General features: G+C 46.7%; 1 protein-coding gene across 1 annotated transcript in view; it reads right to left on the bottom strand.

The window, feature by feature from the left end:
• The window catches only part of GPR179 (G protein-coupled receptor 179), a 45,697-nt gene extending 28,679 nt beyond the window's left edge, over window positions 1-17,018 (bottom strand). The window contains exons 1-2 of the mRNA XM_053361120.1: window positions 15,558-17,018; window positions 4,776-4,884 (exon numbers count right to left, since the gene is read on the bottom strand). Coding sequence (XP_053217095.1) covers window positions 4,776-4,884; window positions 15,558-16,453 — 1,005 coding nt within the window. The 5' untranslated portion in view covers window positions 16,454-17,018. The remainder of the gene's footprint in view (window positions 1-4,775; window positions 4,885-15,557) is intronic.
• Window positions 17,019-25,568: the final 8,550 nt, after the last annotated feature.

Consider the following 25,568-nt stretch of genomic DNA (forward strand, 5'->3'; position numbering starts at 1 on the left):
TGATGGGCTTACACAGTGCTTCCCCCCCCTAAAAAAAATGTTTAGGGGTACTCTCATTTTCCTACTCATATTGAAATAAAAAGGTAAAGGTAAAGGACCCCTGACAGTTAGGTCCAGTCGCAGATGACTCTGGGGTTGCAGCGCTCATCTCGCTTTACAGGCCAAGGGAGCCGGCATTTGTCCGCAGACAGTTTTTCCAGGTCATGTGGCCAGCATGACTAAGCTGCTTCTGGTGCAAGGGAACACCGAAACCAGAGCAGCACACAGAAATGCCATTTACCTTCCTGCCACCACAGTACCTATTTATCTACTTGCACTTTTTGGCATGCTTTCGAACTGCTAGGTTGGCAGGAGCTGGGACTGAGCAACGGGAGCTCACCCCGTCGCAGGGATTTGAACTGCTGACCTTCTGAACGGCAAGCCCAAGAGGTTCAGTGGTTTAGACCACAGCGCCACCTGCGTCCCATTTCATATTGAAATATTGCCCCTCAATGAGGCCAAACTTAGATTCACAAAATGTTTAGGGGTATGCGTCTCCCTGCGTCCCCCCAGAAATAAAACACTGGGCTTATATAAAGGGAATATGACATGGAAAGTTTTGCTGTGGAAATATTAACCATTAACGCCTGGGTTTTGTATTGCTGACATTAATCCCACCTGTTTTCAGCTTAGAACATTCAGTTCACGTTCATTTGCAATGTAAAACAAACAGCAAATTTCACCAAAATTCCAATAAAGTCAAACATTTGGTGAAGTTTTAGAAGCGGCCAGAGGCATCATTACGTATTAAGAATGACTACAGCCAATAACTCTGGGCTCAAAACGTTATCTACCTTTCAGAACTACTGGGGTGGCCTTAAGATTAAACTGTATACACAAGTTGCCCAAAAGAATTAAGTTATGGTTAAGGAACATGTCTCCTTACATATGGAAAGTAATCTGATAGGGAACCCTATGATAAGTTCCTGCTCCGATCCCAAGGAGGAGCCTGAGGAACAAGACAGGTTGGTTGTCATAGCACCAAGAAAAACTCCTCAAGAGCCACTTGGTCTGACAAGGGCTGGAGGTGAGCTGAGACCTTTCTCTTGTTTAAAGTGGTTTTTCAAAGTTTCATTCTCCAACTGCAGCCAATCAGAAACCAGGCCTTGGTTTCTGAATGTTTTGAAAGTTGAACGGACTTCTGGAATGGATTCCGTTCAACTTCCAAGGTACCACTGTATATGCAAAGGCAGTATTTATCTTCAGGTGAAAAGATCAGTACACTGCTGTTCTGCACCATTGTAGCCCAAATTCTGCACGACAAAAAGCTGAAGGTATAGTGTATACATCAGGGGGAGGCAACCTAAGGCCCAGAGGCCGGATGCGGCCCAATCGCCTTCTCAATCCGGCCCGCGGACGGTCTGGGAATCAGTGTGATTTTACATGAGTAGAATGTGTTTTTTTATTTAAAATGCATCCCTGGGTTATTTGTGGGGCATAGGAATTCGTTTTCCCCCCAAAAATATATAGTCCGGCCCCCCACAAGGGACAGTAGACCGGCCCCCTGCTGAAAAAGGTTGCTGACCCCTGGTGTACATTATGCACAAAGGACTAAAGACTCCTTTCCCATCATTTATTCTGCTGCTTCTTTTCATGGGGACAGAGGAATATGCCTTATACTGAGTCAGACAATGGGTCCATGCAGCTTCAGTACTGCATACTACACTGGTCTTCAACTCGTAAATGTCTTTGGCTGGTGGCCTGATCCAAGGTGGGTTGCAACAGGAGCACTAGATTAAGTAGTAGGTCACCCAAATGTATGTTTGGGTTAAATGTCGGCCCTGGGCCTGAAAAGGTTGGAGATGTCTGGCCTATACTGACTAGCAACAGCAGGATTTCAGACTGGAGACATTCACAGCCAACTAGAGATGTGTGTGCATGTTTTGAACCCAGAACCACCCCTGAGTGCTGCGCCACTGAGCCGTGGTCTCTGAAGAGCTGTGCAAGGAACTGCAACCCTGCCTCTTGACTACCGTTTTTCTTTTCTATTTTTGCCTTTGCCACAAGTATGTCTTGCCTGAATCAAAACTTGACTCATTTTACACCCTGCTGCAAACATTGCCAGGCAGCCGATTCCACTCTGGTCCCCCTCAAAGCTTTCCCAGCTTCCTTGCACCAACTGGTCTGCATGCCTGAGAGACCTCCCAAGCTGGTTCCTGTCACACGGCTCCCGATTTGTAGCACACACAGACCACCACCACCACGAGAACAACAAACCATCCTGTCCCTGCTCATTGTAGGCTTCGTGCCCAGTGTTCAGCAGCAGGCAGGCACCAACACACACTCCTCGGGCAAAAGGTGCTTAAATGCAGATTTGCACATTAAACCCCTGCTGTGCAGTGAAGGTACAGAGCAGCTGAAGGAGGCAGATGGGTCGGCAGAGAGAAGGGGGGATAATGCAGGGAGGCAGGAAGCAAAGGGGAAATGAGACGCAGGAGGGATGCTGGAAAGAAGCAGGAGGAAGGCAGTGGCAGAGGGGGAGAAGAGTGGTGTTGGCTGAGAACGGTACTAGGCAACATAGCAGATTGAAGGGGGCAGGGCGGGGTGGAGACTCAGCCAGGCTATGCCTGTGGCAGCAAGGAAGATCACAAGAAGAAGAAGAAGAAATAATAATCTGCAGGTTTCTTCAAAGAGAAAACACCCTACAGTGGTACCTCGGGTTACATACGCTTCAGGTTACAGACTCCGCTAATCCAGAAATAGTGCTTCAGGTTAAGAACTTTGCTTCAGGATGAGAACAGAAATTGTGCAGCGGCGACAGGAGGTCCCATTAGCTAAAGTGGTGCTTCAGGTTAAGAACAGTTTCAGGTTAAGTACGGACCTCCGGAACGAATTAAGTACTTAAACCGAGGTACCACTGTATGTACTTTGAGCACAGCTTTTCGACAGCAGCAAAAATCTATGAAATGATATAATAAATGGTCAGTTGAATTGTGCCTAGAACATCAGTAAGTTTTTTTTTATTGTAAGGCACTTGTATGAACTTTTAATGGCAGGAGCTGCATTGAAAAGGAAGGAGGATTAAACGAGTGTGTGCGAGACAAGATGTTTGAAACACTTTTTACAAATTGGCAAGAAACGTACCGCAATTAATCAAGGGTAAGCAACAATAACCATTTAGCATATTACATTAACATCCCTTTATTCATTTGCACAAAAGTTTGCAAGCGTCGACAAGAAATTGCGTTTCAGAAATTCACATATAGCCCCCAAGTAATCCAGGCTGCGTTTTTTCTTTTCAATGTTATTTCACCTGTCTTTGGTTTTTAAAGATTTATGTGTTGTTGATGTTTATACATTTTATACAAAGTGATGTAATGTGAGGAGTGTTTGTTGCATATGGTGACTTAGCTGTCAATATATCGTACCGTATGATAGATGTTTGTCCTAGCCAAAGAAGAAACCTTTGAGAATTCCTCCTTCGGCAAAACTTTGAGAGGTCCTCTAGCTTTCATTCTCCTTGCTAGTAAAGATTTGATGCTCCAGCTCTGGCAGCAAAACACCAGGCAGCAGCTGAAGTCCAATAACATTTGGAGGGACACAGATACCTAATCTCTGACAACGGAGGCTGGTCCATTTGTATAAATGGGGCCGTGCTCCACCAACATCAGCCAGCTGGTGGTTTGGTTGGATGCAGAGGAATGGTGGGAGGAACCAGCTGGGGAAGGTTCAGAGTCCAGGGAGTGGTGGTGGGACAATGATTAGTGGTCAGAGGGAGCAGGCTAGGAAGAAGGGGTATTGGAAGATGAAGAGGTAACAGGGCTTAGTGAGCAGGGAGGATTTGTGGCAGAGAGAAGTTCAGAATCAGAGACAGAAGCTGAAGCAGGAAAGTGGGATGTGTGAGGCGAAGAGGCAGAGGGGAGTCTGGCTGGTGCAGAATCACAGGTGTCTCCCCCCTCCTGCTGCTACAAGCTTTCCTCCCTGCTTGTCTCCCAAAACCAGAAGAGGCACAACAAGGGAGGAGGAGAGTTTAGCTGCACACAGGCAAAGTCTCCGATCGCTTGAAAAAAGTCCTGGTGTGGAGGCATCTCGACAACTGATTTTCATTGAAGAAGACCGCCAGGAATGAGTTGCTCTGCTCATTGGGCCTGACACTCAGCTAAGTCTGTGGAGGTCGTGTTTTTGCTAATACAGTGGTACCTCGGGTTACAGACTCTTCAGGTTACAGACTCCGCTAACCCAGAAATAGTACCTCGGGTTAAGAACTTTGCTTCAGGATGAGAACAGAAATCGCGTGGCAGTGGTGCGGCGGCAGCGGGAGGCCCCATTAGCTAAAGTGGTGCTTCAGGTTAAGAACAGTTTCAGGTTAAGAAAGGACCTCCAGAACGAATTAAGTACTTAACCTGAGGTACCACTGTAAAGACTTAACTCCACCTTTGAACTGAGTGATTCCTGACCAGCGGCAGGTATTAGCTGGCTCTTCCTGTCCTTGGCTCTGGTTCCGCCTACTGTGGGGCTCCCTGCCACCTGCCCCACCAGTCCCAATGGGCACCAGACCCCGCTAATCCCCGAGATTGTAAATCACAGTCTGAGTCCTGACTGTGGCACTGCTGTGTGACGTACAGCACCTAGCAACGCCACAGGCACTTATGTGCTACGTAGAAGGTTGTTTCAGGAGTTACGGGTCTTTGTAGGGAGGGAGTTCTAGAGGATGGGTACTTCAGAAGAAAAGGCTGCTAGCTAATATTGTTATACATGAGATTAATTGGCAGTAGAGCTGTAAGGATCTTCCTTACCTGTGTGCTGTTGAGGTCACACTGGTGGGTGTTTGCAAACCATCCCTGTCCACTGGCACACTGGTTTATGTCAATCTTCTGGATTCTAACATCCATCCTCAGAACTCCCCTGGAACAGATAACACAAGAGGTTAGGCATGCAATGTAGGAGGCAAGAGGTAAAGGTAAAGTAAAGGACCTCTGGATGGTGAAGTCCAGTCAAAGGTGTCTATGGGGTGCGGCGCTCATCTCGCTTTCAGGCCGAGGGAGCTGGCATTTGTCCACAGACAGCTTTCCGGGTCATGTGGCCAGCATGACTAAATCACTTCTAGCACAACGGGACACTGTGATGGAAACCAGAGAGCACGGAAAAGCTTCCTGCCACAGTGGTACCTATCTATCTATTTGCACTGGTGTGCTTTCGAACTGCTAGGTTGGAGCTGGGACAGAGCAACAGGAGCTCATCCCGTTGCGGGGATTCAAACCGCCGACCTTCCAATCGGCAAGCCCAAGAGGCTCAGTGCTTTAGACCACAGTGCCACACAACACCTGGGTCTTCTGCAGAGTCACAGGTCTGAGGGTTGCTACAGACACTGCCACAGCTGGCTGATATGAGTAAATAACTGCTCCCATGAGCAACCTGTGCTCATCAGCAGGGAAATGATGTTTGATGTTGGGTCACGCCATAAATCGTGGGAGAGTAAAGAGATGATTAAGACTATTCTTCATTGGGGAGCAAGGATTTAATCCAAACTATGTAGAACATGCGGATGAAGATGATGGTGATGATTCAAATATACAGACCTCTTCACAGCCTGAAGCCAGCATGGCCTGCCACCCCAAGTGCTGAGGAGCAGGGGTTGCAAACCATTTTAGGTCCATGGGTCCATGGGTCCATTTTTATTTTTAAGCAAGTGCCAAGGGCACTACGTCATCTGATCACTTCTCAGGGCCCTTTGTCAGATCAGTGTGTGCGCACGCACATGTACACACACTCTATTTTTTCCATGTAATCATTGGTTCTAGTAGAATTAATCTGAGCCTTGAAAAGCACATAGAGCTGAGAGAGAAAGTGGAAAGAGTGTCACTTTTCCAACTTCCTGTTTCTGCTCTATGTGGTAAGCCCACTCATAGCCAAGGGTCAGGGAATGGGGGCCTCAGAGGCTTCATACACTACAGAGAAAGACCTCAGGGGCACAATACCATACCCTCCAACATTTCTCCAATGATAATAGGGACATCCCATTCCAAAATGATAATTTTACTATTTATACCCCACACATCTTAATGGGTTGCCTCAGGCACTCAGGGCAGCTTCCAACATATATATATATATATATATATAAACATAATAAAACATGAAACATTAAAAAAACCAACCCAAAACTTCCCTATACACTAAGGATTGCCTTCAGATGGCTCGGGGGTCGAATAACTCCATACTCTCCGACATTTCTCCAACGAAAATAGGGACATCTTAAGGAAAAGCAGCACATTCTGGGATCAAATCAGAAACCGGGACGGCTTCTCTAAATCAGGGACGCCCCCGGAAAATAGGGACACTTGGAGGGTCTGCAATAGTGCCCACGGGGGCCATGTTGGCAATCCCAGCTGTGGAGGTTGCTGTCCCATCCACACTGTTGGAGTAAGATTCAATGGTCAAATTGAATGGTTTCTCTGTGATGAAGGGGTATGTGTCAACTTGACCTTTGCCTCAGAAAGTGAAATGTGTTCTGTCAGCCCTGGAGATGAGGTTCTAAGTATGGACAAAACATCATTTTCTTCCTATTGAGTAGTCTGTGCTTCCTCCCCATACATCTAGGGATAACGTCTCTCCAGGTAGACTTCAACCCTGACAATCACTTCACGTTTTAAAAGATTGGGATGGAGAACCTGTGGCCCTCCAGATGTGGTTGGACTTGAACTCCCATCATTCCTGAGACAGATAAGGGCTGGAGTTCATCAACACCTGAAGGGCCACAGATCCTTGATTTGTGTGCCTAAACCCTCAGACCTGGCGTTCAAGATGGCTTAGGCAGTTTCTCACTTTTTTTCCAAATGAGGTCTCCACCTTTTCACATCAGCTTGCAATTAAAGGGGGAGGGAGAGAGTCCTCCTGAAATTTAATCAGCATTTTAGTCCAAATATACCCTGGCATTAAAATGGCGCTGGTATATGTGTTTTTATATTATTTTATTTTTCCTTGAGCGTTTAACTTTTGTAATTGGTGTTTTGCTTTGATACTGGTCAATGACCGTAATAAAACCACTTGACCATACACACACACACACACACAATTTTGAGTGATATACACATTCTTCCAAGGCACATTTCCTGTAATTGTTATGTTTTCCCTACTATAGGGTTGCTATATTTCAAAAAGTAAAAACCAGGGCACCCCAAAAGTTGTTGAGCTTTCTTTAGGAAGACCCCAAAGTTGCCCCCCCAAAGATCCAAAGTTGCCTAAAATCCCGGACAAAGTGCCACATTTCAAAAATCCCCCCCCCCCCCGCAACTTCAATTTTTAATGCATACTTTAGCCTAAAATAAACATTTTTGCACAAGTTACTTGGCTGGAGAACTGTATTTGCAAAAGAAGAAGAAGAAGAATTTTATTATTCGTACCCTGCCATCTGACTGAGTTGCCCCAGCCACTCTGGGTGGCTTCCAGCATATACAAAAACATAATAAAACATTAAACATTTAAAAACTTCCCTACACAGGGCTGGCTTCAGGTGTCTTCTAAAGGTTGTATAGTTACTTATCTCCTTTACACCAGAGAAGTGCAAATTTGGAAGGGTGACTGATTCAGTTCACATATTGTTTCAGGAAGCACAAATGAAGTTGGTTCGCCTTTAAATGGAACTTTCAAGGAACAACCTGCCCCTCCTTATAGACTAGAATCCATGCCCTTAACTACATCTAAATTCTGCAAGTCAGAAACTCAAGAGTCACTGTCAGGGATGCAATTTCCCGGGAGCTGAAATGGATACGTAACTAAGACGCATGAACAACATACATGCTCACAAACGGCCTGGAGAGTGTGCCCTTTTCCAGATGGACCCAGGCTTTTGCGCTCGCCTGAACTCTGGAACAGACAGATCTGAAGCAGCCAAACAGGGTCACCGCATGGGGAACAACCTGTTTGTTGATTACGTATTTATGTACTACTACACTGGCTAGCAGCTGTTGGTCAACGCACAGGGGGAGGATGGACTTATCAGATATAGGACACTATCAAACACACACACAATTTCTCAACAGTGTGACTGGGAGGGGGAGCCTAAAAGGACTTGTATATGGTGCAGAAAAGCTTGCTCATTCAAAGGGCAAGAGTAGACAGGCAGACACATAAGCAGGTCTGTGGTCGAGACAGAGGGACCGATGGTTCATCAGCGTTCGGCCACGAACAAATTAAGATTGTAAATCAGGAAGAGGTTTCTTTTAGGTTAGAACTTTTTAAAAAAGAAGTCCAAGGTGGAAAGGGGGAAATCGTTTTTAAAAAAGTAAAGGTAAACATACTTATTTACTTACTAAATTTGTATACCACCTGTAATGATTATAGGGGGTTGCTCGTGCGTAAGTTGCTGCCACTCCTGGCTAGTGTGCCTGGTTAAGCCTTTTCTGTCTGGACACCCCTTCACTTCGTGGCTGTTTCAGTCGCTAGCAGAATCCGTCAGTGGGCGTTTCTTAAACCTTTTCCAGCATAAAAGCTGTTTGACTCCAAGTCTCCTCCTACTCTCTCTGCGCGGAAGTCTTCTGCGCAGAGAGGGTGTGGGTAGCGGAGGACCCGTGCTCTCCTCGCTGGTCTCCTGCGAGGAGTCCTGGAGCCCCCTCACCGATTCTCCCATCTGCCCCCCTTTATCCCTGGTGTTACGCTCATTTCCTTCCCCAGCTGATGAGCTGCCTCTCTCCCTGCTTGGCCCTTCTCCAGCATCGCTTGGGAGCCTTGCCTCCGCCTCTGGCTCCGATGTCAGTTCCCTGACACCACCTTTCACCCGGAAACTACAACTAATCCAGAATGCGGCAGCTAGACTGGCGACTGGGAGTAGCTGCCGAGGCCATATAACACCGGTCCTACATTGGCTCCCAGTATGTTTCCAAGCACAATTCAAAGTATTGGTGCTGACCTTTAAAGCACTAAATGGCCTTGGCCCAGTATACCTGAAGGAGAGTCTCCACCCCCATCGTTCAGCCCAAGAAGTGATGGTTACAGGGAAGCAGGCAGAGGGTCTTCTTGGTAGTGGCGACTGCCCTGTGGAACACCATTCCATCAGATGTCAAGGAAATTAACACCTTTAAGAAGATATCTGTGTTGGGCAGCCCTGTTTAGGGAAGTTTTTAATATTTGATGTTTTATCATGTTTTTAATATTCTATTGGGAGGTGCCCAGAATGGCTGGGGAAACCCAGCCAAATGGGTGGGGTATAAATGTTGTTGTTGTTGTTGTTGTTGTTACCACAGGATTATATTGGTCCATAAGAAGACAATATTCAGGCAATACCTTTATTAGGCCAACTAAAATGTCACAGAATTTTAAAATAGGGATGCAGAAAAGGGAGGCATGGGGAAGTCGGTGAAATAAGGTTTATGAAAAAGAGGTTATGAAATTATACGTGTTTATATGTTTGTTTGTTTATGTATTGTGAATTGTAATGTGTTTAATTTATGTTGGAAAACCAATAAAAATTTATATAAAAAATAAAAAATAAAAAAATAAAATGTCACAGAATCGCAGGCACATTATTTGAGTCCTCCAGAACTCTTCCATTGGACTAGATGGTAAAATGAGCAAGGATGGAGACAGGGTGGAGATCTACACATGATCTGGATTTTCCCTTGCCGTGGAAAATCCTAAAACTAGCCTGTTATACATCTGTAGTCAGTGCTGCTGTGGAAGCTCTTTATCGTAATGTTGTTGCTATTTGTTGGAAGCCGTCGGAGTGGCTGGGGTAACCCAGTCAGATGGGAAACACACACACACACACACACACACACACACACACACACATACACACAGCTTTCAAGTGGCCCAAACGACAAGTATTTCCACTAATTGTCAATAATAATAACAATAACAATAATAATAATATATTTATACCCCACCCATCTGATAGGGTTTCCCAGCCATTCTGGATGGCTTCCAACAAAATATTAAAAACACGATAAAAGATCAAACATTAAAAACTTCCCTAAAGAGAGTTGCCTTCAGATATCTTCTATAAGTCAGATAGTTTTTTATTTCCTTGACATCTGATGGGAGGGCGTTGAACAGAGAGGGCACCACTACCAAGAAGGCCCTCTGCCTGGTTCTCTGTAACTTTGCTTCTCGCAGTGAGGGAACCGCCAGAAGGCCCTTAAAGGTGAAGGTACCCCTGCCCGTACGGGCCAGTCTTGACAGACTCTGGGGTTGTGCGCCCATCTCACTCAAGAGGCCGGGGGCCAGCGCTGTCCGGAGACACTTCCGGGTCACGTGGCCAGCGTGACAAAGCTGCATCTGGCGAGCCAGCGCAGCACACGGAAACGCCGTTTACCTTCCCGCCAGTAAGCGGTCCCTATTTATCTACTTGCACCCGGGGGTGCTTTCGAACTGCTAGGTTGGCAGGCGCTGGGACCAAGCAGCAGGAGCGCACCCCGCCACGGGGATTCGAACCGCCGACCTTTCGATCGGCAAGCCCTAGGCGCTGAGGCTTTTACCCACAGCGCCACAGTGCCACAGAAGGCCCTTGGCACACCCCAAAACTAAGCAACCTGATTTGAAGAAACTGTCTCCATGTGTGAGGGCTGAGCTTCAGAAAACAACAATGAATGCCGTGCTTTTGCACACGTTTTATTGATAACGCCTCTGCAAGCTTCACTCCAAACATCACGCTTGCACAAGTGCGGTCAAGAAATATTGGTTCAGCTCTGGAAGTTTCACACACCTTAGAAATCCAGCAGCATGTCAAATTTGACTCAAGTGTTTCCAAATTTCACGTCTTCAGTGGGATTGGAGCAGCGCTTTTTCCTGTTCACCCCTTTGCCCCTTTTTTGTGTCAATATATTTTAGACTGTAAGCCTGCAGAGAGGGGGCTGTGTCCTGTTTTGCAGAAAATTGTCTTCTTTTTTCGAAGGGCTGTCTCACCCAAGTCCAGTTTAAATATTAAGAAATCTAAAAAAGGAGAGCAGGAAGGGCTTTGATGTTGCCCGTCAATTTTGAGCAAAGGTAAAAGGGATGGTCTGCCAACCTAGCAATTTTGAGCAACACCTAGGCAGCGGAGTGAGCAGACACTCAGATCACCTGGCCACAATCTTCCCCACTATCATGAATTGAATTATATTTCTAATTCAATAAATTATAGTCATTATTTCAAAGTTTGCACCTATACATTTGAAGCGGCATGTGCAAATGTTATGCAGATCAATGCATTCTTTTTTTTGGAGATGCATTTCCTGGTGTTCTCTTTAGCTACCCTGCTTGGAGAAGGGACCTTTTGCCCCTCTGTTGCCCCTTCTCCTGTACTCCAAGAGACAGAGTGGTACTTGCTGGGCGGGGAGTCGCCTGAATGTGTTATTTGCTAGAGGTTCGCTGAGTGTATGGAACTGAATTCTTCCCGAAAACCCTACTGTGCGGAGGCATTGAGGAAGGTTAGGTTACACTCTTCCCTTCAGGGCCATCTTTACCCGGGAGTGTAAGGGGTGTGGGGCACCCGGGCGCCAAATTCTGGGGGGCGCCAGGATGCTGCCGACTGCACCCTGGTGACTGTGCGGCTGGACTCCGACATCGCTCCAAATCTGCGTTGGCCAGATCTGGCAGAAAAGGCGGTACAGGGCCACTCCCTGCCCCAGCGCCTTCCCTGGGCTGCTCAGCTGTGGGGCCTGGCGGCAATTCGCCTCACTTCACCTTTGCAATGCCCCACCTGCCAGACACAGCCAAGCAGGTACTGAGGTGCTGCTGCCACTGTCCATGTGCACTGGGCGCGCCAGAGGAGAAGGCCCCATGCCGCCCCCAGAATGACCAACCTCAACCCCCTGCTCTGAACGGGCAGCCAGAGAGGAAGGAGAAATGTAAGGAGCCCTGCCATGTGACCCCGGGCTGGTCTGGTCCAGGCTGCAGAGCCTGGTGCACAGAGCTGTGCTCCACGTGGCTTTTCGACAGCTCCATCCCATGCGCAATGCGGTTTTCGCCCAGGGCATGCACAGAGGTCGCCTGGAGCTTGCCTTTCCCCAGGTGGGAATGCAGGAAGTACCATATTTTTTGCTCTATAAGACTCACCCCCCCCAAAAAGTAAGGGGAAATGTGTGTGCATCTTATGGAGCGAATGCAGGCTGCGCAGCTATCCCAGAAGCCAGAACAGCAAGGGGGATTGCTGCTTTCACTGCGCAGCGATCCCTCTTGCTGTTCTGGCTTCTGAGATTCAGAATATTTTTTTTCTTGTTTTCCTCCTCCAAAAACTAGGTGCGTCTTGTGGTCTGGTGCGTCTTATAGAGTGAAAAATACGGTAGTTAGTCACGAGATCAGTCGTGTCAAAATTTGGGGGCGCTGGGCAGATCTTTGCACCCCGGTGGCACATGTGCTAAAGACGGCCCTGCTTCCCTTCATCCCAAACTGATGAGAGAGGCTCTGGTTATTGCTATGGGACTGGAGATCAGGGGCCTGCTAAGACTGTGGACACAGAATGGCCACTGAAACTCATCCCTGGCTACCAACTCCAATCTTTTTGCTGGAGGTGGGAAGGATGGAAGTTCTTCCTCTACCCTCCACTTTGCTAGGGGCTTTCCTCAAGGACCACATTTTGTCCTGAGGTTTAACCTAACTCTTTACTCCTTGTAGTAGGATGCCATGGTTTTACAAAACCCATTCTCATCAGGTTGTTCTCCCTCTTAATTCTCAAATCCTTTAAAAATCGGGCACTAGACCCCCTGCCTTCTTTTCTATAGGCACAATTTGCGTTCTCACCAAGCTGAGTAGAGCCCACTGACATGGATTTTGGCCTACCGTGGGCTTGGCCACTGCAGTTTTTGCCGTCCTCAGCAGGTAGCAAAAGCAGGAAGTTTATTACGTCTTTCCGGGGCCGAAAAAGGTGGCTAATCATAGAACTTCCATCAGTCCCACAGTGGGAAACAGACAGGTATCTAACCTCCCACATCTCTGCCAGAAACTCTTAATTGGCCCTTTTACATGCAATAGCTTGGATTTTCAGGATTTTACACCAGGCGGATGCTGAGATATTAGCCATGTCACTGTGGACATGTAAGATTTAAGGTCTCCAGCCTCCCCATTTAAAGATAAAGAGAAATATATTCCTATAACCCAGCAGTGGTGAAATTGTTATCCTCTGTACATTGTTTTAACTCCCATCATCCCCTGCCCAGCATGGCCAATGGTAAGGGATGATGGGAGTTGTAGTCTAGCAACACCTGGCAGCACCACGTTGATTCCTGATCTGGAGGGACACAGCTTCTTTGTCTTTGGTCATTTTTTTCCTGGGCTTTTTTTGGGGGGGGGGCTACTGAGTATTGGCTCTCAGCCCCAGAACCTCTTGGAAATCTTAAGTTCAGCCCTATAACATGTGAGCTAATATTCTTTAAAGGGTTATTTTGAACCCTTGTGCAGAGTTCCTTTCCCTCGCCTAAGCTCGTTTCTCCCCAACACACTCTCTCTCTCTCTCTCTCTCTCTCTCTCTCTCTCACACACACACACACACACACACACACACTTTTGGGATTAGTGAGGACTGTCCAGGACAGAGTACATGGTTGGTGAACATGAATGAACAGATCAGACTTGTAAAACAATATTGCAATAAAGGTAAAGGGACCCCTAACTATTAGGTCCAGTCGTGACCGACTCTGGGGTTGCGGCACTCATCTCGCTTTATTGGCTGAGAGAGCCAGCGTACAGCTTCCACGTCATGTGGCCAGCATGACTAAGCCGCTTGTGGCGAACCAGAGCAGTGCACGGAAACGCCGTTTACCTTCCCACCAGAGCGGTACCTATTTATCTACTTGCACTTTGACATGCTTTTGAACTGCTAGGTTGGCAGGAGCAGGGACCGAGCAACGGGAGCTCACCCCGTCATGGGGATTCGAACCGCCGACCTGATCGACAAGTCCTAGGCTCTGTGGTTTAACCCACAGCGCCACCCGCGTCCCTAATATTGCAATAATATAATCATAAAACTTGCTCCGGGCACCTGTTCTGAGCAAGAATCCCTTTTAGGCAACTGGATAAGGACGCTTTAGACGTACTGGAGTATCCCAATCTCCCAAACCAGAAATCATAGACAAGCCAGGCTAATAACAACTTCTGTGGACTATTAACTTTTGGGTCTTTCTCTGGGTATGTGGGAAGAGAAGGTGGCAGCAGCCTCTGAACAATGCCCCTTGCTGAGCAACGGCATCCCTGTACCTTGGCTCAAGGGACTTTCCATCCAGGCTGGAGCCCCCAGCACTATTACATGTTAAGGACCCCGGTGTTTACCCACCACAGCACTGTTGTAAAGGACAGCACTGATACAGCAGTGCCTGGAGAAAATATAGGGATCGGCTTGCCTCCAGTGTCCTTGTTTCAAGGGACGCTTCCTTGTTCTATCTTTAAATTTAGTATTGCTAAATAAGGAACTGTTTCTCGATAGAAGGAATAGTCGGCAGGTTGGGTAGGGGGGAGGGGGAGAAATTCGATTCCATTCACATCTCAAGACTGACCTGCTTAATTTGTACTTCCCAAAACAATAAACAGCACAGAATTTGCAGTTCTCCTAATTTTGCAGTGCAGTTCTCCAGACAAGCAATGTCTACCAAAATGCATATGCTAGGGTAGAGTGTGCAGATAAGTGCAAATCCTAGTGAAAACAGCAAAAAAAAGAGTATTATATGTTAGGGGAAATCGCTTTGCTGAAAATGGGAATATTAGGAGCTTGCACTAAAAAAGCTGGTGAATTTTCACGAGTCTTAAACAAAAATTAAATAGAAAAACTGATGTGAAATGTGGAGGGGGAAATTAGAAACCGAGAAGAACCGAAATGGACAGATTTGCCCATCCCTGGTGGCAAGCATATATGTGAGGGACTTTCTCTCCTCACTTCAGGCCCAGCTTCTGCTGTGTCTGAACAAATGGGCAGGTGGATAAAATAATGGCCTGGAGATCCGAGAGCTTAATTTGAGTCTGGCATCTCCAAGGCTTGGTCCTGGGTCGTGGGAAATCATAGACTAAATGAGCATTGAAATGCTTTCTCTTTGTCCTTGAGAGCCGCCCACCAAAGCCTGGGCCTCAGTGCCCCTGGATCAGAGGACTCCTTTTATTTCAAAACAACCCAAAAAACCTTGGTCTGTCCGATATTCCCAGTTATACAGAGGTGAGCACTGGTTACACAGTTGTGAAGAAAGAGAAGGCATGTCCCTTCTCTTTACACATGCTTTTGAGTAGTCTTTATTCATCCTTGCTTTTGTTGTTTCCTTACACTTGAGATCAGCTTCTGGGGCAGACTTAAATCGTGTGTGTTTTCTTTTTAAAACCTTTGCAATATTATTGTAAGCCACTGATAGGTTATGATTTTTCTTAATAAATATCACACTTTTCTGGTAAAGCGAATGGCAAGCCCCGAATCCTGCCCGGCAAACAAGGATATCGAACAACTACTCCCCAGGTTAACCCTTCCAAGGCTTGCTGTCTACCCAATCCCTGCTTCCCCCACCCAAAAGCTGCATTGAAGTTTGGCTTTGTTTATAAAGTTAGGGGATCAAATCAGGGATCTCCTGTGTCACACAAGTAGTTTGGTCCACAACCTCACCCCTCATCACCACCATCCTTCCCCGACTCACTTGAATTCTGGATTTAGATCAGGCTTGAGGCCGTAGAAGGAAGAGGAGAGAGTGACCATCCAGTTGGGCAGGAATTTCCCATCTTCACATTCCAGGAAAGGTGGCGACCACTTGATGTGGCTGGTATCCATCACGTAACTATCTCCCTGGCTCCATTTGGGAGTGTCGAGGGTCTTGAGGTCGTTGGTGAGAATCCTCTTGTAGAGCGACGGTGCCCTCTGGAAACGGAAGAAGTTGTACCACTCGTTTTCCCAAGTCAAATTCCTCAAGCTTTCTGCAGAGGCCGAGAGGTCTTGGAGCAAGATCTCATTGTTTTCCTTGGTGGCCTGGAGCATCAGCTGGGGCTTGGAAGACACCGGGTGAGCATCGAAGGTCAGCACAGCTCTGTAAACTTGGGGGTCTCCATCCATAACGCTTCGGACCAAGGCGTGGTACCACTCAATGTCTTCCTTCACGCTGGACTCCCGGATGTCGTTGGTCTGGAAGACCATGTTGAGGAAATTGGTGGCATGGGCCAGGGTCTCGGTCGCACCGCGCAAGTAGGAACGCAAAGCTGGGGGAGGGCCAGAGGCCTTCCCTGTATCCCTCACCTCAAACCTCCGGGTGCAGTTGGCTTGCAAGAGGTGCAACGCCTTTCCAGAGTACAGAAAGGCCGCCGCCGCCTCCGACCCGTCAGGATCTGTTTTATCCAAGTTGGGGGTAGGCACCCAAGTGAAAGTCAAAGCTGAAGAAGAAGGTGAAAGTGGGGAGGGGGAGGAGGAGGAAGGCATCCATTCCTTTGCTTTTGGAGTCCTGGCCTTGGGTGGAGCTGCCCGTTGATACTGGAAGATCCCAGCGGCCCCTAGGAGCTCCAGGTGGAAACACCCAACCAGAAACCCCAACAAGCAGATCTCCATGGTTCGGCAAAAGGGCTCGGGAAACACCAGTCATCCGGCGGGGATCATTTCAGCCACGGGGAAGCCCTCTTGGGAAGTCCCGATGCATCCGGCAGGGTTCTAGAGATCCTCAGGAAGTGGAGGGAGAAAAACCACAAGAAGCAGCAAAGGAAGCCTGCCCATCTCCAAGTGAGGGACATCCCTAAAGGGCATTGGCACACCTGCCAGAGAGTTCTCTGCCTCCTGCTTAGAATTTGCAGGACTTTGACCGCTCTCTTTCCGCCTCTCTTGGCCACTCTCGGTGCCTCGCTCTCTCTTTTGCTTCTGTCCTCCCTGGCTGGTGATGGAGCAGACGTCACTACAATATGAGCAGCTGCTGGCACTGGCTCCCCCCTTCTCCTTTCCCCTCCTCAGCTACTATTATATGCCTGGGCTTTTAAATCTCTGCAGATCTACACGCACACACGCACACATGCACGGTTCTATCAACAGCCTCACTTGCTAATGCTTGGAATGGAGAAATCCTGGGTAAGGCCAGAGAGAGAGAGAGAGAGACGAGGGAGGGAGGGAGATGGAAAGGGAACAGTGTCTGTCGCTCTCTCTCTCTCTCTCTCTCTCTCTCTCTCTCTCTCTCTCGTCTCACTTTAGTTCCATTAGGGGATATAGGTCTGACAGTGATGCAAGCAACCAAATCCTGCATGGAGTGCCATGGCAACGGGAAATTTGTCTTCCCACCTCACCCCTCCCTTTCTCTCCCCTCCCCGCCTTTATTCGTGTCCCCCCCCTTTCCATTCATCAGCTTGACTAACACCATGATAGTCATTTATAAGGTCACCTACTGCCTACTGATGTTTGTATCATGCTGCTAAATATAATTAACTGTTCAAGCACCAGTGAAGGGTGGTGGAAGCGAAAAGGGTGGAAAACAAGGATGGAGAATTTTCAGACAGGGTGTTCTGTACTGTTGCTTTCTACATGTTGAGATGGAACAGGAGATGTGAGATAGAGGGGGGGCGGAGAGAGAGAGAGAAATATAGAATGGAGAGGGTGATTTGAAGGAGAGAGAGAGAGAGAGAAAGAGAGAAAGAGAGAAAGAGAGAAAGAGAGAAAGAAAGAAAGAAAGAAAGAAAGAAAGAAAGAAAGAGAGGCATGGAAGACAATCATGACCTAATCGGAGTCGCCCCCAGAACCCCCTTTTTAATCCAGCGTCTTGGCTCAGCTCTGGACCACCAGGCCTTATAATAAAGAAAAGTACCCCTGAGCATACACAAAGTGCATTTTCCTTACCATTGCAACAGAGCGCATTTTACATTCTAGTGGTGTGCTTTTCCATCAGTTGTATGTATCATTCTACATTGCTTGTGCTATCACTTTGTCTTATTGTTTTTGCATACAACCCCTTTCTTTAACTGAGGGAAGGTGTGCCTTTATGCGGAGTGTTCACCATGCCTGCTTATCTCTTAACACTGGTTGTCAATTAGTGCTGCTAATTCAATCTTGCTGAATCCTTCTGCTGTTCTCCATGGCCTTTTGCTTTGCAACGAAACGAATTTTGACTTGGCTCACAAATGCCAGAGACAGTGTTAGAAGCTGAGGTATGAAAACTGGGAGCTAAATGGCACCTTAAGCCTAGGTTATGGGCACAATCGAATGTCTAGGCACACTTTTTTATATATATAACAAGAATACGAAACTGAAAATGAATGAACTGCAGCCAAATTATTATGTTCATTTTTTCACATGGTCTAGTCCTTCCCCTGCCCACCCCACTAATATTCTTCCCTTCTCCCGTCTTCAGAGAGTAGCTGGAAGTGGGGAGGCAGAAAAGAAGCCCTCCTTACCTTCCACTCTGAAGTTTGAATCTGAAATCTTAGGCTCAGTACTGCACCCAGAGCTCAGAAACTGCTTGCGCTATAATGAAATTCCCTGTTGCAAAATGCGCCTAGAACAGGAGTCAGCAAGGTTTACCTTGCCTGGGCTGGTTCACTCCAATGGAGATCCCTCCATGGTCTGGATTATGCGTGCTCATGAGCACACCCACCCACGATTTCCGGTGTCTGCATCTGTGCAGACGTGATTTTTGGTGTCTGTGTAGACATTATTTTAGGCATCTGCGCATGCGCAGATGCGATTTTCGGCGCCGCAGAAGCGAGTCCCTGTACCATGCTGTGTCGGTTTAGCACAACATGCGGGGGCTCACCAAGTGGGCAGCTCAGTTTGGAAGCAGCTCGTGGGCCGGTTGGGCCTCTTGTGGCCCATGGGCCTTAGGTTGTCTACCCCTGGCCTAGAACAATGGGAGTTTCGAACACTGGTTGGAGAAGGTGAAGGACATTTGCCAAGAGGAAGTGTGAGCTGGAAGGAGAAAGACCATGAGAAAGACAGTGGTGGCCCTATTTTTAGGTAAGTTGAGGTGCCCTGGAAAGTAGTAATGGCCATTGCCCTCAGTTGGAGGACAGAGTTCTGCTTGCCACTTGGACTGATATATTGCCCTAAAGTAGTCTGCTGCCCTCTAGAGCAGTGGGGGATGTTATGCTGCCATCCCTTATTGAAGTAGGATTCAACTGTTGGGCCAGGCTGCTTCTATACCTAGAACAGAGGTGGATGGTAGGAACGTAAGAAAGTATTATTTTCCATTCCACCCTTGTTGCATGCAGTGCTGTTTCTGTTCCACCACATTTGCCTTCCGCCAACAGCCTTATTACAGTCATACCTCGGAAGTTGAATGGAATCTGTTCTGGAAGTCTGTTCAACTTCTAAAACGTTTGGAAACCAAAGAACGTCTTCTGATTGGCTGCAGGAAGCTCCTGCAGCCAATCAGAAGCCGCAGAAGCCCCGTTGGACGTTCGGCTTCCAAAAATAGTTTGCAAACTGGAACAGTCACTTCTGGGTTTGCGGCGTCCGTGAGCCAAAACATTTGAGAACTAAGCTGTTTGAAAACCAAGGTACGACTGTATTTGTCTCTCTGTCCACTGTGGCAAAGTCACGCAAGTCAAGTTACGTCGCATTCACATTGTTCCACCCCGTTCATTTCAATGCAAAGGACACATGGCATAAATTGGGCAGGGCGGGGGAGAGAAACGTAACCAATTACACGTCATTTGCAGACTGAAATTAGGCAACAACAGCAGTGAATACCATTTACAGTCCCTGGACACGGGATGAAGAACACCCACAATTTTTACTCCCGTTTCTCGAAAGAGAGGAAGAGCTGGAAACGAAACTGTCATTTCCTATTTGTGAATCAGAATGCAAGCAAAGGATTCCCCCTGCCCCGCTTCCCTTTAATTCATATTTCAGTTGTATAATTCCTCTAGGGGGCTTTGAAAGCTATTCTGGTTCTGATCACGTTCACTGAAATTAAAATGCCTATGCTGAAAGATTTGGGGTTTCCCCTTCTCTGTTGTCCATGTTTAGTTCTAACCCTGACTGCATAGACACTTCTTCTTCTTCTTCTTCTTCTTCTTCTTCTTCTTCTTCTTCTTCTTATTATTATTATTATTATTACAATGAATTGAGAACAATGAATGACTTAGTGCACATGGCCCTTATTGGATGGAACTGGTTTTGAAAACACCTCTTAGAAACTCAACACAGGGGGTTTCCCAGCTCTGAAACCAGGGCGAGCCCCAAGACATCTTGCCGCCAGAGGAGAAGGACACGTGGTACTTCCCCACTGTTCTACATACACAAGCTGACCGGAGTCTTACTGTAGCACTGGCAAGTGGGCCAGCGCCCTCCATTACACCTGAGGGCAGCAGGGTATGTGATGCACACAGTTCTGACCATTCCTTGCCTCTCAACATCTGCCACCTGAGACAGCCGTCCCACTTTACCAAATGGCAGGGCTGGTCCTGTCTGAAACTATGGATAGTCCCATAACTCGGTTTTAGACAGCAGTCCTGCTTAGGAACAAATCCCGTGGGCACCCAGTAACACCACTGACTTCCGAGGAAAACATCCCTAGGATTGGGTGCAGATTCTTATAAGGGGGGGGGGACCTACTGAAGTCTTCAGGATTTGCCTGGGAATTGGAAATAATAACTGGGGAGCAATCTGTAGGAGCAAATATTTGACTCTTGATTAGAGTTTCGACAGCCTTACCATGCTATCCATAACCATCGCCACCCCAAGTAAAAGATTCTGTTCCCCTTTCAGTTTCAGAACAGGAAAGAGTAATATAATAACCTCGTCAGGGAAGAATCTATTGGGAACATCTCCTGGGCAAACCCATTGGGAAGAACAGACTCAAAGATGCAGTTCAGAAATTGCACTGAACATAGTAGAAGGTGGTCCGTGAGGGCAAATGGGGCATATACCCACTAATCTCAGCCTGTCCTCCCCCAGCCCCCACCCGCCTGCCTTCTCATTTACCCTTGCTTTGGTCTGGGAAGCTTAATGAGCCATCTGTGACATCACAGCAGCTCTGCCAACAGCAGAGGCTGCCAGGTGACCAGCTAAAACACATAGGTCGTAAAAGGGTGAAAATATTCTGATGAAACATTATTTCAGGATCCGAAGAGACTTGTTTCTGAAGAATTTTCCCCTTGGCACATCATTTAAGGGGCACTTTGGTATAGAATGAATTGCGTTCTCAGTCTGATTCCTGTTGGGAGACAGGAACCTGCCATTCAGCATTGCAGAAGACAAGAAACATAGTTGGAAAGGGAAAACCATGCCAAGGGAAAACCATGCCAAATTTTCAAGAGATGTCTACGTCTTTGGGGGTCCTTAAAAAAACACACACAACCCAATACCAGATACTGGAAGACTGTGGAAGTCCAACTTAATGCACAGAGAAAATGCAGGTGCGCTGTATAGAGAACTATAAGGCAAGATTGGAGTGGAGAGGAAGGGGGAAAGTCAAGGGTTAAAGTAGAGTCAGGTGGTAGGTAAAAGGTAAAGGTAAAGGGCCCCTGGGCAGCCAAAGGTGACTATGGGGTTGCGGCGCTCATCTCGCTTTCAGGCCAAGGGAGCCGGCGTTTGTCCACAGACAGCTTTCTGGGTCATGTGGCTGGCATGACTAAACCACTTCTGGCGCAACGGAACACCGTGACGTAAACCAGAGTGCACAGAAATGCCGTTTACCTTCCCGTCACAGTGGTACCTATTTATCTACTTGCGCTGGTGTGCTTTCGAACTGCTAGGTTGGCAGGAGCTGGGGCAGAGCAACAGGAGCTCACCCCGTTGCGGGAATTCAAACCGCCAACCTTCCGATCGGCAAGCCCAAGAGGCTCAGTGGTTTAGGCCACAGCGCCACCTGCGTCCCGAGAAGTTGGATGGTAATAGTGGACAGGTCAATTGACCAGAAGGCTCTCCAGACTGGTGGTGGTGGGTTTTTTGCACATGTAAACTGTAACATGTCATTGATATGATAATAGTACACTGGTGGTCAATGTATCCTGTACTGTCCACAGTTCTGTGATGCTCCCCCAATGTTATTGCTTCATTTTTGCTGTCTGAAGGGGTCCTCTTGAGCTATGGCACAACAAAAGTAGGACCAAAAGGATCCCCAGAACAAGAAAAGTTACCGGATCTCAGCAGGAAGCTCTGAAACATGCACCGACTAGGAGTGAAATGCTTAAAAATCCATGATAATAATGTTACAAATCCAAAAGCCTGCCAAACCTATTTGTCAGAAACAAAGGAGGGGGGGGACGAATGTGTACACCTCTTTCAATTTGTCTTTAGCCTTCCGAAAAGAACAAGCCTCTGTTTCCAGCCGGAGGGGGAACCTCCCCTCCCCCTCCCATAAAGCTTAACTCTGAATTTAGCCAAACATTCTGGTCCCTGAATGTAAATTGCTTTTAATGATGTAAAAGCCAAGTCTCTATATCCAACCCATTACTCTGAGCCAGCTCCAGTACATTGCACAGTTATACATCTATTATATGAAGATTAATAATTATGTTGTGCATTACGCTGTTTACTGCATGGCTGTTGGATTGTATCCTCTTTTTTTCTTTTTCTTTTTTTTTTTGCAAAACACACAAGCCACAATTACTCCTGTTTTCATTCAAGGCAAAACCTGAAGCCTACTCCTTATCTCACTAGATATTATGGGGTGTATGTTTATAAAAGGAGAAGCTTTATTTAAAGGTTTTTGTGGATAGGGATAATAACAAACAATATATAGACCCCTCTGGGGGTTTTCAAACAGGATAGTTCTGCATTAGGTGGTTACGTTTTAAAGTTTTTTTTAAGTAGATAAGGACATGGATACATTTTTTTCTGTCTGCTTAAGAAAGAAAAGGGGGTTGGCTGTGAAAGGGTTGCCATATTTTGAAAAGCAAAAAAGAGGACACTACGACGGCCATTCAAAGCAAATATATGCAATTTGTCTGAAATTTTACCCCTGAAAATGAGGACATGTCCTGGAAAAAGAGGACAAATGGCAACCCTAGATGATAAAAGAAATTTGCTTGCTGTGGTTGGGGAAATTGTTAAAAATATAAATAAATTGCTTGGGAGGCATTCTTGAAAACTCAGACTAGGCAGAACAGCTGTTACACAGAACTCCTCCCAATTAGAATTATTGGGCATTCATCCTGATTTGCCTGCACAAAGCTCACGTGAAGGTTGGACTATGTCCAGTCTTTACTGAGCATTCATTCTGATTGCTTGCGGTTATATGACTAACCATTCATCTTTATTTGCTTCCATCTTCCTTGTAATCATTGCTTCATCCCACACATTTTGGTGCATTTCCCCGTCACTTTCCTCAGAAAGACTGGCCATCATTGTTATAAGTGGATTGGTTGTGCTAGGGGGACAGAGTGCTTTAAAAACCACTTCAGCTGAACAAACCTAAATCTCCTGGTATGCATCCAAATCTCTCCTGCAAAATGGTCTGGAGGCTGCTAGAGTTTTTGCCCTTGCGTAGCTGTCTTTTCTTTAACAAATAGCCTCTCTCTCTCCCTCCCCCCCCCCTCTGTGTGTCCCCACTTTCATCCCATTGTGAGCAACAGTTGGGGTGGACAATTCTGATAGGGTTGATGGTGAGGGTAAGGGGTTTGTTATGTACTGAAGTTCTCACCCTGGGCCAGCAGGGGGATACTGTAGTTTTCACTCAGGTCCACATATGCAAATAAGGAATTGAAAGTGAGGTTCAGTGATCGGATAGTTACAGAAAGTTGTTACTGTTGCGTTGTAATGGAGCTCTATATAAGCAGGCTGGCTGAACCCTTCAGTTCAGTTCTGTTCTGGCCTGTGGATAAACAAGAGCTGTTTGAAGAATCGCTGTGTCATCTGATATGTTCACCCACAATTTAACAGGGTTAAAGCCCCCTTTCCTCCTCATCACAGTCCTTGTGTCCCACAGTCACCATGTCTGCTATTTTGGATTTGAAATGCCACTCAGGGGCTCTCTAGATGTCGTTTACATTGTGCACTCGTGATGATATATGTGATCCCTCTTTCAGTACAGTTCTTGTTATTATTTATTAGTTTTCTGTGCCGCCCTTCATCTGAGGATCACATGGGTGGTTTACAATATAAAAGCACAAAAATACATAACAAAGTACAGTCGTACCTCGGCTCCTGAATGCCTTGGGAGTCGAACGTTCCGGCTCCCAAACGATCAAAAACCGGAAGTGAGTGTTGTGGTTTGAAAACATTCTTTGGAACCCAAACGTCCGACGGGGCTTCCACGACTTCTGATTGGCTGCAGAAGCTTCTTGCAGCCAATCAGAAACTGTGCTTTGGAAGTCGAATGGACTTCCGGAACAGCTTCTGTTCGACTTCCAAGGTACGATTGTAAAACACAAAACCAATACTGCCTCACCCCAGTTTGAACGGCCATAGATTCTCGGCAAATGCAAAGTTTTAATGGTGGGGCATACTGCTTTGTTGCTGATCTGTGCATGTGCTAGAACTTCCTGTCGAAAACCTGTAACCTTTTATATCACATAGGTTCCCGTTTATTTATTTTTTGTCCTGGTTTTGTTGCACTATGGTGCAAGAGTGCCCCTTCCAGATAGCAGTAATGTGACAACATCATTGGAGAAGCATTGCAGGACAACTAATAAAGCGGATTGAGGTGTGGATGGTTCTGTAGAAATTCACCACTGATGCTCTCTGATTGCATAAATGACATATTGCAGAATTCATTGACAAGAAGAAAAGCAAAGAAAAAACATTAGTGTAGAGGGGTCTTTGGTTTTAAAATACTAACGCATTTAATGCAATGTGCATTTTGACCCCGAGTTAAAGGCACCAATTCCCATGTATTCCTAATAAGGAGGGGTTGTTTGATTGAAGCCGAATGGCAGTTTTGCTACATCACAAGAGATGGAGTTCTAGAATGCAGAATGTAGCTGGGAAGAGTGGTTTTGACCTAATGTTGGGTATATCTCCTAGAAGTGGTGTGCTGTTGGTGCGGCCTTAAAATGTAGGATCTTGGGAGAAGCAGAGCCGTCAAAATATAAGCCTGGGATGACTTCTAAAGATTCTGGAACTAAGACAAGACTGTACCATGTGGATGGACATAATCTGACAGCTAGTTTTTTCAGAGGGCTCTCTACTGGACTGAAGAAGCCTTCATAGAAGTTTCAGCCTTTTGCTGGGAGAGACGGTGTACAGAACAAGGTCTGTCTTCCCTCCCTTTGAAGACTAGGATGAAGAATCGATGGATCTGAAGGAGAAACCAGACAGGTGAGATTCTGTTTCAGGGGTGGTGGAACATATTGTGAAGACTACTGTACTACGATGCCCCTCTCCATCTCAAGAATATGGCCTTGGGTGTGAGAATGAGCGTCTCCATCCTTCTCCATCCTGTCACCTCTCACAGGCCTTTTCTCAAAGTTTTCTCATAGTGCAGTTGTATCCATTACAGCTGCTTTAGAGAGATAAATTAAACAGGTGCAAGATTCATGAGCATAGAGATGAAATTCTGAAGTTGCACCTTTGAATTTGAGGATCTTGTGCACTTTTAAGAGAGCACAGGAGAAAAGAGTGGCAAGCCAAGCTAGGGATTAATGGAGCGCATGGTCGCCCAAATTATGGAATGAGGGTAAAGGGCATTTCTGAACATGTGCCGAGTGAACAGCCCTTTTGCCACCAGGTAGCCTACTAACTATATTCATACTGTATATCTGAAAATATACCCTAAAACACATCTCCATCCCTAGGACTGAATGCT

Source organism: Podarcis raffonei, chromosome 13 (genome assembly GCF_027172205.1).
Source record: "Podarcis raffonei isolate rPodRaf1 chromosome 13, rPodRaf1.pri, whole genome shotgun sequence".
NCBI classification, from domain to species: domain Eukaryota; kingdom Metazoa; phylum Chordata; class Lepidosauria; order Squamata; family Lacertidae; genus Podarcis; species Podarcis raffonei.